This window comes from Aspergillus luchuensis, chromosome 7 (genome assembly GCF_016861625.1).
Source record: "Aspergillus luchuensis IFO 4308 DNA, chromosome 7, nearly complete sequence".
Classification (NCBI taxonomy): domain Eukaryota; kingdom Fungi; phylum Ascomycota; class Eurotiomycetes; order Eurotiales; family Aspergillaceae; genus Aspergillus; species Aspergillus luchuensis.
Window position 1 is genome coordinate 2,768,150 of NC_054855.1, and position 10,976 is coordinate 2,779,125.

Genomic DNA, 10,976 nt, shown 5'->3' on the forward strand with positions numbered 1-10,976 from the left:
GATTAATGTTCCAGACTTCTGTGGAGGAGGAGGTCGGATTGACAGGAGTGCCCCAAGCTTTTGATTGGCCTGTGTGATGGAGTAAGTACAAGGATGCTGCCATGGTGTCGCCAGCTACTCGGCCGGAAGGGAAAGAATCACCTTTTTCCAATAATACTGATTGCCTCGGAGTTCGGGTTGGACAGAAACAGCCATGCGCCGATTAAATGAAGGCAAGACAAGGCATAGCCAATTAGGCAAGAGATATATCCAGCCTTAGGTCCCACAGTAAGCACGGGTGAATCGCATCGAGGGCTAAAGCAGGAGCAAGGAACTAGATGCACTTTTAGTATGATTGTCGATGGATAGTTTAGTGGGAAGCCCACAACGGGATGGCTTGATCCCGGTCCTATAATGGGCCTAGCGCCCTGTCACGGGGCTTAGCTTCCTTTCCGGTCTCTGATGTCTCTCCCTTTTCTTGTTCTTTCCATCCCTCTCTCAATTTACCCATTGTCTTCTTTGAGCCTAGCATTGGGCTTGGGTAGAAATACAGTCTCAGATACTTACACAAGTTTTTCTCTGAAAGAAAGGGGCATGTCTGGTGACAAAAGAAACTCTTTGTGGGCACATCTGGAATTCAGCCTACAATCTCGAAGGTTGCCATAAGGCCCAATGATTCTCGGCCGTGAACCTAAGAGCCCACATAATGAGAGCATCACTGGTCGCCGGACATGAAGTGATTCCACATTATTAGCCAAGCTGAGGCAACAGACCGTTCGTTGCACTTAGTGGGGCAAAAGAACGGCCTCAAGTTGGTGCGCACACGGGTGGATATGAACACCAATCTATGACCAACTAGGCATAGGAAACTTGGAAGCAGTAGCTGGCTACGGACGAACATGTGCACAGTCGATCCCATCATTAATCTAACTCAGAGGCCGGACCATGTCTGGGCATTTCAAGGCTTTCTGGTATCTCAGTCAAAGCCTTGGAATCAGCGACTAATATGACGTGTTAATTTAGTTTTAGTCCTTCGAGGCTATATCCACTAACAGCCTCCGTCCGGTGTTATAATTGCCCCCGTCTCTTATCAAAGCACTCTATAATAAAACGGGATCCAGTTATTACTGAATCTGGCATTTCGCCTATCGAAGAATGATGGGGTCATATGTCGCCCGCTAGATTAGGATGGCACAGCGGAGCGTACGACCAATCCCTTACGGCTCTGTCATCCTTGACAGCGGGTCATTCCCGGTCTTCCTGTTCCACCTAACATTGACTTATAATGATAAAAGGGGCGTGGGGGAGATATTTTTCTCCCCCTCGAGTTGTATCTCATTTTATACCTTAGGCGTGGTTCACAATGGGCAGTATCTCTGGCGACAAAGTCGCTTTGGTTTTCGGCGCAAGTGGGATATCCGGCTGGGCTGTGACTAGAAGCTTGCTGGAATATCCAACTCGCAGCACTTTTTCACGGGTGATCGGCCTGACGCATCGGCCCCAAACGCGGGGACAATTAGGCCTCCCCGATGATCCGAGATTGGAGGTGTATTCAGGCATTAACCTACGGGGTAGCCTGGATGAAGTGATGACCCAAATGTGTGAAACAATCCCGCACTTAGATCAGATCACCCATGTATACTATCTCGGTAAGACATCAGTTATTGGCAGTTGACCGCGCAGGGTATGGTGTGAGTATCTCTACTAACATCTCAGCGTACTCCAATGCTACCGCATACACCGAAAATGTGATGGATATCAAGAACATCAACGTTTCCATGACCTACAATGCTGTCCATGCCTGCGATACACTGTGTAAGAACATGGCCTTCTTCGTGCTGCAAACAGGTACCAATGTATGCTATACCCTGCAAATATCGAGTCAACAATAACCTAACTGAATAGCACTACGGCGTCGCGGTTTTTCAACACATCGACAAGCTCACCTTCAATACACCTCTGAGGGAAGACGCCCCGCGTGTCCCATCCCCATACGGTGACGAGATCTTCTACTATGGCCAAGTTGACTTGATCCGAGAAGCAGCTCAGGGGAAGAGCTGGGGCTGGTGTGAAGTTCGCCCAGATCAAATCATAGGTATGGACACCTCTACAGTGAGCCACTAGCCTCTACTGGGCTAACAAAAGGATGTCCAGGCCATGTACCCAGCACCACAAGCATGACCACAGTCGAGCCAATAGCTCTCTACCTCTCTCTTTACCGTTACGTGTACGGCCACGAAGCTACTGTTCCGTTTCCAGGCACGCCCACCAATTATGTCTACACGTTCACAGATTCATCTCAAGACATAATCTCGCGTGCAGAGATCTATCTGTCTGTCGTGAAACCACACGAAGCGAACGGGGAAGCATTCAACATTGCAGACACGGCCACCCCAGGCCCATGGTGCGCCAAATGGCCTATCCTCGCGGAGTACTTCGGTCTGAAGGCCACAGGACCAACGCAGGAGGACTACACAGCGATTGATAAGTGGTGGTACGACCACCAGGACGACTACGATCGCATGTGCAAGGAGTACGGGCTACAAAAGCGGGATATCGGACCAGAAACCTGGCTCTTCGTCTACGCTGGGTTCAAACTATTGGACCGAAATCGCGAATTCAGTCTGGACAAGATCCGTAGCTTCGGGTTCACGGAGGAGAGATCAGTATGCAAGGGCCATCTCTTGGCGTTTGACCGTATGGCCAAGGTTGGGGTGATTCCAACTAGAACGCAGCTTTTGCCGTCGTCTGGTGTACAGCCGAATCTGTAGTGAGAGCACACTTTACTTGATTTGCGCTGAAGGATATGCTATGAATTTCACGGAGTATCTGTTTTTCCAGAATTGGTTTTAGCCTATTCAGTTGTTACTATGTTGGCCTTCCATAGGAAGTGTGGAAGATTGTATACATATTTATTACTGCGTAGTACTATATATTCTGGAAGGCGCCATCGCCACAACAGCCACTGGGTTACCGCCACACACCAACCTTCACTCACATCACACCCTCAGCTTATCTTAGAAGGCAAAGATGACTCCAAATAAGGTAAGACTCACTTCTGAGCCAGCAAAACTTCACCGTCCCCTCAAAGTAACCTCATTCGAATTTGATCCGAGGTCGCGGTCTTACACCTCAGGCAGTGATAGAATGCCTTAGGCATAAACGACCTCTACTTAGAAAGGCGGTAGGATTTCTACACATTGTGAAAACAAACCCGGCCTTACCTTTTTAGGAAGACCCCCTGAGAACTACACCCACCACTTATCGTAATAATCTCAATACACGGTAAATTGCCCATTACAGATCGCAATGAGACAAGCAGAGCGTAGTAGTACTGAGGGAGATGGTAGAGTTCTGACCATCCTTCGCCCCCGGGGTTAAGTTCACACTACGTAGGCCGAGCTGCAACCCGGAAGGAACGAAAAGAGACAGGTGCATACTGGAGTTCCTTATTCGAGGTCCTTGCATTCCATTCCGTGAAGAAACCAAGTTTTCTTAGATGTCAGGTGATATCTTACACACCTTCGATTTCCTATTTTGGCTTAACCAGACCATGTAGTTATAATATACAGCATATATAGAGAGAAGTGACGTAATAGAAGAAGAAGAAGAATAGGGAAAAGAAGGTCGATCTAGAATCCGCCTCTCAATTCCGTCAACACAGCCTTCTGCCGCGGGGTACTCATCTTCTCGAACCGATCGACGCTCATCACAAAGGTACCGCGGCCGGCACTCAGACTGCGCAGGTGTTTCAAGTACCCGACCATTTCCTTGAGAGGTACCTTTGCCGTGATGGTTCTGGGTCGGTTGGCGGTGTCGGGGAGGGAGGCACCGACGGATCCAGATTCGAATGGATCCGCGGGGGCATAGACCTTCTTCGGGTCGATGGGTGGGAGGTCTTCAACCGGTTGGGGGGACGCGGAGAGGTCGGTTGATGTGAGGGGGATTTCTTCGTCGAGGGAAACGATATGGCCGCCGCGAGAGGAGGAAATGTCGTGTACGACGGCTCCGAGACTGGCCTCGTCGATGCTGATGATCACGTTCATGACGGGCTCCATCAGGGAGGTGCCTGGGCCGGAGGAGAGGAGGTCGCGGAGAGCGGCGGAGGTGGCCAGACGGGCTGCGGAGGAGAGAGCTGCTGGGGTGGTGTCGGTGCCGAAGAGGTGTTCGGTTGGGTTGATGGTAAGGGTGACGCGGGTGTGGTGCATAGGGAAAGCGAACTGAGGGCCGCGAGCAAGGGCAGCTAGGCAGCCATTTTGGAGGGAGGCTCGGAAAGAGTGCATGTCTAGGCCTGCGGGGAGTATGGGGCTTTCCTCGATGCCTTTACGGTTGGTTTCTACCTGCAGTTCTGGGGCGAGGATGATGATCTGGTTGCCCTCTTTGGTTTCAACTGAAAGTGCGTCTTCGGGTACTGGAGGTGCGTTGTCCGGGTCGAAAGGTTCCACTACTGCCGTGCAGCCGGCTTTACCTTTGCGGCCGGCGATCTCCTTGTCGAAGATTTTGCTGGTGACAGGCGACTCCCCAAGGGGACATTCACGGTAGCCGATTTCAATACGGCCCATTGTGGCCTTAGCTTTCAGGTCATTGATCAGGCGATCTCGGGCAATCTCGAGATGGAGCTCGCCCATGCCGCTTAGAAGCGTTTGCCCGGAGTCTTCGTCAACAGTGACGTGGAGACTAGGGTCTTCACGTAGGAGCAGGGCCAGGCATTCATGGATCTTCTTCTCCTCACTCAGGCTGTGTGGCTCGATACTGGCGAAGAAAACGGGAGGCGGCACCTGGATTGGGCGTAGTTGGAGGGTGTCAAGTGGTTCGGGTGGCGTTAATTTGTTGCCTGCGTATGACACCAGTGTATCTCCGGTTCGAGCATGCTTCAGGCCAGCCACAACGCCGATATGTCCCTCGGGAATGGAATCCACCTCGACAGCGTCATTAGCGTACATCTTGAGCAGGCGCGGTGCACGTTCAGTGATATTGAGATTGGTGTTGAATATAGCACTGTTCCGGTCCAGGGAACCCGAGTAAACGCGCACATAAACCAAGACTCCCCGCTTGGCATCGTTAACCACCTTGAAAGCAAGCGCGCAACTCTGAAGCTTCTCGATAGCATTCTGGGATTCGGCTTGGGTGACGGACTTCTTCTTTTTCTGCTTCCCTTTAGAGGTGGCTGCTTTTTCGCTCTGCTTGACTAATAGATCGCCGGAGAGTAGACTCCGAAGACCTCCGCTAACGCCTCCGATGCTAACCTCTGGATCAGGGGTTTCGAGGGGACTGGGAAGAAGGTTTGTGACGGCGTCCAGGAGAGGCTGCACACCGATGTTGCGGAAGCTAGCACCTGCGAAGGTAGGGATGATCTTTCTACCCTGTTCTTGCAAAAGACACCTGCGCAAGCTGTCCAGAATGTCGTTGGGAGGAACTGCGAGGTGATCTTCGTCATGTTCAAAGAACTTCTCGATCATAGTCTCATCATGCTCGCTAAGTAGCTCAACAAGTGCTGTCCTTGCGCGTCGAATCTCCTGTGCAAGCCCTGGTTCCTCGCCATCCAACTCTTGCAGGTTGAACATTTTGACGGCTTTACCGTCACCATCTTGCCATCGGAGACCCTGCAAATTAATCGCATCGCCAACTCCAACAAAGCGACCATTTCCGCCCTCGAACCACGGAATCTGGCAGACCGCGGGGTAGCCCGCAAGACGGGAGCTTATCTCTCTTACCGTACGCCCAAAAGCTGCACCGTCTCTATCCAGCTTGTTGATGTAGACAATCCTGGGAATACGATATGTGCTTGCCTGGTGCCATACTCGTTCCGTTTGAGCTTCGACGCCAGCGACGCCGTCCAGAATACACACCGCCCCGTCTAGAATGCGCAAAGAACGCATAACCTCAAAGGTAAAGTCCGCATGCCCAGGAGTGTCAATTAGGTTTACTGTGTGAGATGTGGCAGATCTTGGGGCTTTTGGGTTATCCTGAGCGGCTGCAATCTGATCACCAGCTGCTTGAGGCGGCCAATGGAAGGTGATGGCAGCAGACTGGATGGTGATTCCGCGAGCGCGTTCCGCAGGGAGAAAGTCTGTGACGGTGGACCCTTCATCCACATCCCCAATTCTTCGGGTAAAGCCACTGTAGTAGAGCATGCGCTCAGTGGTCGTTGTTTTACCGGCATCAATATGTGCAATGATGCCTATATTTCTAGTTCGGTCAAGGGTGTCTGCCTGTAATTTGGATGCAGACGACGAGAGCAACTGGATCCTAGGAAATTGCCCCTTCTTGGCCCCTGGAATCAAGGACGCATTACATCCCAGACGGCTGGTAGCTGCCTGGCATTGTCGTAGGCCAGTTGGCCGCACCGTCTGGTGAGAGGCGCGTAAGAAAAGAGCTGTAACCATTGGGACGGAAACTGTCTATGTAATGGGAGAGCACAACAAATTGACGTAATGCGGGACCTAGAACTTGACAAACATCGTCAAAGACAACTAGAAATAAGGACAATAATGTAGAAAAGAGAAAGGTCCAGCCCTTCAAAGGGTAGTGTGTGCCGAGGAGCTGGGAGTATGAATGAAGCTGCTGAAGCTTTTCCGGCAGTCCAGTGACCGGGGCCGCAGATGCCTGGCCAATCAGGCTGCATAGGCACCAACGACGTAACCTCCGAAGTCCATCCCGTTCCGCTCAGTTGAACAGTTTCCCCTCCCCCATCTCAACGCTTGCATCGGCCTTTCCTTTGTCAAGCCCGAACATTTGAGAGTTTTCGGCATTATCCTCTTCTCAATTGTTTTTTTGAGTACTAATAGGTGAACACCAATTGATCCGCAACGATAATCATACCAGATGAGACAATACTGATGATTGCGCGCCCGCAGCGCGGTGTAGACGTGGTCCCATTAGACCAAGACAACCACGATGGACTACTCCGCCATATCACACGATCCTGATCATCCCGCAGGTACTTCTCCTTGGGCTTCACCACGCCCGACACAAACAACCTTTCCGGCTTCCGTGACTAGCGACATCCCCCCTGCCCCCTTGCCTCCCCAAGATCCCTACAATGCCGAATCGCAGCCTACCGAAACTCCTGGGTTCCAGGAGAACGAGATTGGATCGCCTGACTTGTCTGCGCGACTGCAGGGTGCACACCTGGGTGAGCCCGGCTATGCTGATGAGCAGTCGCAACAAACTTCGCAGCAGCATGGACAACAACCTCGTTCTCAGCTCCCCGCCCGCTACCAAACGGGCCCAAGACAGAATCCCAGACAACCTGCACCTGTATATAGAATCCAGGCGAAAGTTACGGGGCTAGAAAGAACGGGCAAGAAGGACCCTATTCTTCGATTTGATGTTCACGTGAGTGGTGCCCTTCTCTGCCTCGCCCTGCGCCTACTGACAACAGGCTCCAGACGAATATCCCCAAATTCAGGACAACGCAGTATCGAGACGTTCGTCGTACCCATGCCGAGTTTGTCAAGCTTGCGGACCATTTGATTTCGGCTAATCCGGAAGCGTTGGTCCCCGCGGTCCCTCCACCACTCACCCCTGCCGGCGCTGGAACCGAAGAGGATGAACACAGAGTCAAGTCGTCTATGCAGCGGTGGCTGAATGTCGTACTGAGCAATGAAGTTCTCACCCATGATGACGAGGTTGTCCTGTTTGTCGAGAGTGATTTCGGTTACAGTCCTGTGGTTCGGATGAAACAACCCGCAACTGGGGTTCGAAGGAAGGTCCTGAAGCAGTTTGCGCCGCCCCCCGATGACACGCCTGAATTACAAAATGCGCGTCCGATTGTGAAGATGTTCTATCTAGGAACAATGGACACTAGTCACAAGGTTGACCGTGTCGTCAAGGCTCGTCGAGGTATGCGCTAGGACGGCTCATATCTTATTATTAAGCGTACTAACATTTGGCTATCCAGGACTCGGTCTCGCAGAATCGGACTTTGGTGTTAAGCTAGGCCAGATGCACGTGCAAGAGACACACCCTGGTCTGTCCAATGCATACCGGAAGTTGGGGAAGATCATCCAGACCGTCGGAGATTTCCATGCCGTCCAGGCGACTGCGGAGGCCACAACACTGGGGGATCCTCTAAGCTACCACTCGTCCGATGCCTTTATCGTCAAGGAGACTCTTACCAACCGCCACATCCTCCTTCGTGATTTGATCCAAGCTCAACAGGCCACACGTAGCAAACGTGCCGCCGCTGACCGCCTCAAAGTCAGTTCCTCCGTCCGCCCGGACAAGGTGGACGAGGCTATCAATGCCCTGGACGAGGCCCAAGGCCACGAGGACTACCTCACAAAGCGGACGCAGCGGGTCACATCGAACTTACTCGCTGAGAAGCAACGGTGGTTTGACCGGACAACTAACGACATGCTGAACAGCCTCCGCGAGTATACCCTGCGCCAGATTGAATCCGAACGGAGGACCCTTGCTACCTTGGAGAGTGTGCGACCTGATATTCGAGCAATTGACGCTTCGGGAGGACTTAGCCGTCTAGGACGTGAATCCCACCCAACTGCTCGTCGACCTAACCTTGGTTCAAGCCAAGGCCCCAAGGGAGATGCTTGGAGCGGCATACCGCGTCGCAGCGACAGCCTCGGCCGGAGCCTCAGTGGCAGTTTTGTTGCACCAACACCCACTGAAGATGACGAGGAGGTCAATGGACAGGGCACTGGGAAGGGGCGTCTGCGCTCTGCCAGTGGTGTGAGTTCGATTGTGGAGGAAGACGACGATGATCGCCTTGACGCCCGTAACGCGGCTAGTCGCCTGGCCACGAGCACTTTCTGAGCAACTGTAGATTATAGGCATGATTCTTGTGCAAGATTCCCCTTTGATGCCGGTTTTCTATTGAAATAAGCCCACCTTTGAGTTTCGCAATCCAGCCACTATGCTTTGCCGTTTATGTTGTACCATTCCCTTGAAGTTTGTGCCGGTTCAAGAAGAGTATATGTACGTCTACTTTATACAAACAATCCGTAGCCCTCTCAGATATACTTTTATATTGGCACCCCGGTTCCTTGAGTGGCAGATGTGGGCCACGTTGTCAATTGCGACCCAAGTAATGTACCTGTGAGGTGTCTATGTGCAATGGTCCGAGAACTGGCCAGTTGTTGAATTCATTGGGCTTCAGCCCCGCCCATGTACGTCATGAGGGGTAGCTGGGGTACATCCTTTGTAGTAGTGTATCCATCCCCACGACACAATATCATGATCAAAGTAGTATAGGATACCGTGAAAGGGTTTGTGTCATGTTAAGTTTAGAGGTTCATGCCGACAGTTCATCCTGTGGAACCAGAAATATACTCCGAGCCATCCATTCCAGTAAAGACTGGAAGCTTAAGAAGGCCGCAATTGATGGGGATAGCTGCTACTTCTTGGTACCCCCACCCCCACTTTTGCCCAGGTCTGAAACTTCTGATTGATTCTTGCACCTGCGAGGATCCATCTTGCCCACTCTTGATTTCAAAGCACGGCGGAGCTTAAGCTGAACTGGCAGTTGGTCTCTCTTTGTTTTGATCAAGCTATAAAAGTCGAGCTCCCCTCCCCCACTTCTAGTAGCACTCTTTCCCCAGCAATTCCTTATCCATTCTCATACCAACCTTCTTACGACTACTACGACAAGATGGCTCCCCAAAAGGTTTTCCTGTAGGTTTCCGCTTATATTTTTACAGATGTTAGTACACTTGTTGACCGCTGCTCCTCGTATATTGCAGCACCGGTGTTACTGGATACATCGGTGGAGACACCTTTTACGACGTCTACCAGGCTCATCCTGACTGGCAGTACTCCGTCTTGGTGCGCAACAAGGACAAAGCCGCTCAAGTCACCAGCAAGTACCCTAACGTAAGGATTGTACTGGGTGACCTTGACTCGGCCGATATCATCGAGGAGGAAGTCAAGAACGCTGACATCGTACTCCGTATGTTCCCGAGTCCCTGCTCACGTGCTCTTCTGTAATTTGAATGTATAACTCACGGGCCATGGTTAGACTGTGCCGACTGTGATCATGTCGCTGCCGCCGAAGCCATTGCGAAGGGTGCCACTCACCACACCCCTGACCGACCAGTGTGGTGGATCCACACTTCTGGAACCGGCATCTTGACCGTGGAGGACTTCCGTAGCAACACCTGGGGTCTGGAACGTGCCAAGCAGCATGATGACTGGGATGGTGTGGATGAGCTCCTCAACCTTCCTGCCGATTCGTTCCACCGCAATGTCGATGAGATTGTCATCAATGCTGGCAAGCGTGCTCCTGACAGTGTCAAGATTGCCATCGTCTGTCCGCCTACCATCTACGGACCCGGTCGTGGACCCTGCAACCAGAAGAGTGTGCAGGCATACTGGTTGGCTTCTGCTGTCCTGAAGCGCAAGAAGGGTCTGCAGGTCGGTGAGGGTAAGAATATCTGGCACCAAATCAACGTGCAGGATCTGAGTGATCTTTACCTTCTGCTGAGTGAGGCTGCTGCTGCGGGCGGTGGCAAGGCCACTTGGAACGACAAGGGTTACTACTTGGCAGAGAACGGTCCTTTCTGCTGGGGTGACATCCAGAAGCAGGTAGCCCAGGTGGCTTATGAGAAGAAGCTCATCCCGTCCCCTGAGGTTGAGCCCTTGACCGACGAACAGGTCACTGAGATCAATCAGTTTGGCCTGTATGCCTGGGGTAGCAGCTCTCGCGGTACTTCCTACCGTGGTAGAAAGCTATTGGGTTGGAACCCCCACCGCCCTAGTCTGAAGGAGCTTATTCCTGACATCGTTGACATTGAGGCCAAGGCTTTGGGCTTGCTGTGAGGGAGCTCGGAAGTTTATGTAGCCAACTACGACGTATTGATATGATGAATGACATGATAACGTTCAAAATGCGATATGGATTTTGTAAGGTGTGAACCATCGCCTTTGAAGCGATAGATTCTACTTCAAAATCGAGTAATATTGGTCGTAACAAGTAGCAAATATTAATGAGTTTTGCGAACAAAGGAAAATGCCTCAGGCGGTTAACACCGAAAAAGCCT

The 10,976-nt window shown here is 51.8% G+C and overlaps 4 protein-coding genes across 4 annotated transcripts; 3 read left to right on the plus strand and 1 right to left on the minus strand.

Annotated features, from left to right (window-relative positions):
- Positions 1–1,342: 1,342 nt before the first annotated feature.
- Positions 1,343–2,750, plus strand: AKAW2_70928S (SDR family oxidoreductase; the record flags this gene model as incomplete). Its single annotated transcript, XM_041683563.1, has 4 exons — positions 1,343–1,628; positions 1,696–1,835; positions 1,885–2,074; positions 2,134–2,750. The coding sequence occupies 4 exons, from the start codon at positions 1,343–1,345 to the stop codon at positions 2,748–2,750; spliced, it is 1,233 nt and encodes a 410-aa protein (XP_041547812.1).
- Positions 2,751–3,611: 861 nt separating this feature from the next.
- MEF2 (mitochondrial elongation factor MEF2) lies at positions 3,612–6,365 on the minus strand (the record flags this gene model as incomplete). Its single annotated transcript, XM_041683564.1, has 1 exon — positions 3,612–6,365. One exon carries the CDS (start codon positions 6,363–6,365, stop codon positions 3,612–3,614), a length of 2,754 nt encoding a protein of 917 aa, XP_041547813.1.
- A 511-nt stretch (positions 6,366–6,876) lies between these two features.
- Positions 6,877–8,754, plus strand: VPS17 (retromer subunit VPS17; the record flags this gene model as incomplete). Its single annotated transcript, XM_041683565.1, has 3 exons — positions 6,877–7,317; positions 7,371–7,824; positions 7,883–8,754. 3 exons carry the CDS (start codon positions 6,877–6,879, stop codon positions 8,752–8,754), a joined length of 1,767 nt encoding a protein of 588 aa, XP_041547814.1.
- An 835-nt stretch (positions 8,755–9,589) lies between these two features.
- On the plus strand, positions 9,590–10,755 carry AKAW2_70931S (putative nucleoside-diphosphate-sugar epimerase; the record flags this gene model as incomplete). Its single annotated transcript, XM_041683568.1, has 3 exons — positions 9,590–9,612; positions 9,681–9,886; positions 9,956–10,755. 3 exons carry the CDS (start codon positions 9,590–9,592, stop codon positions 10,753–10,755), a joined length of 1,029 nt encoding a protein of 342 aa, XP_041547815.1.
- Positions 10,756–10,976: the final 221 nt, after the last annotated feature.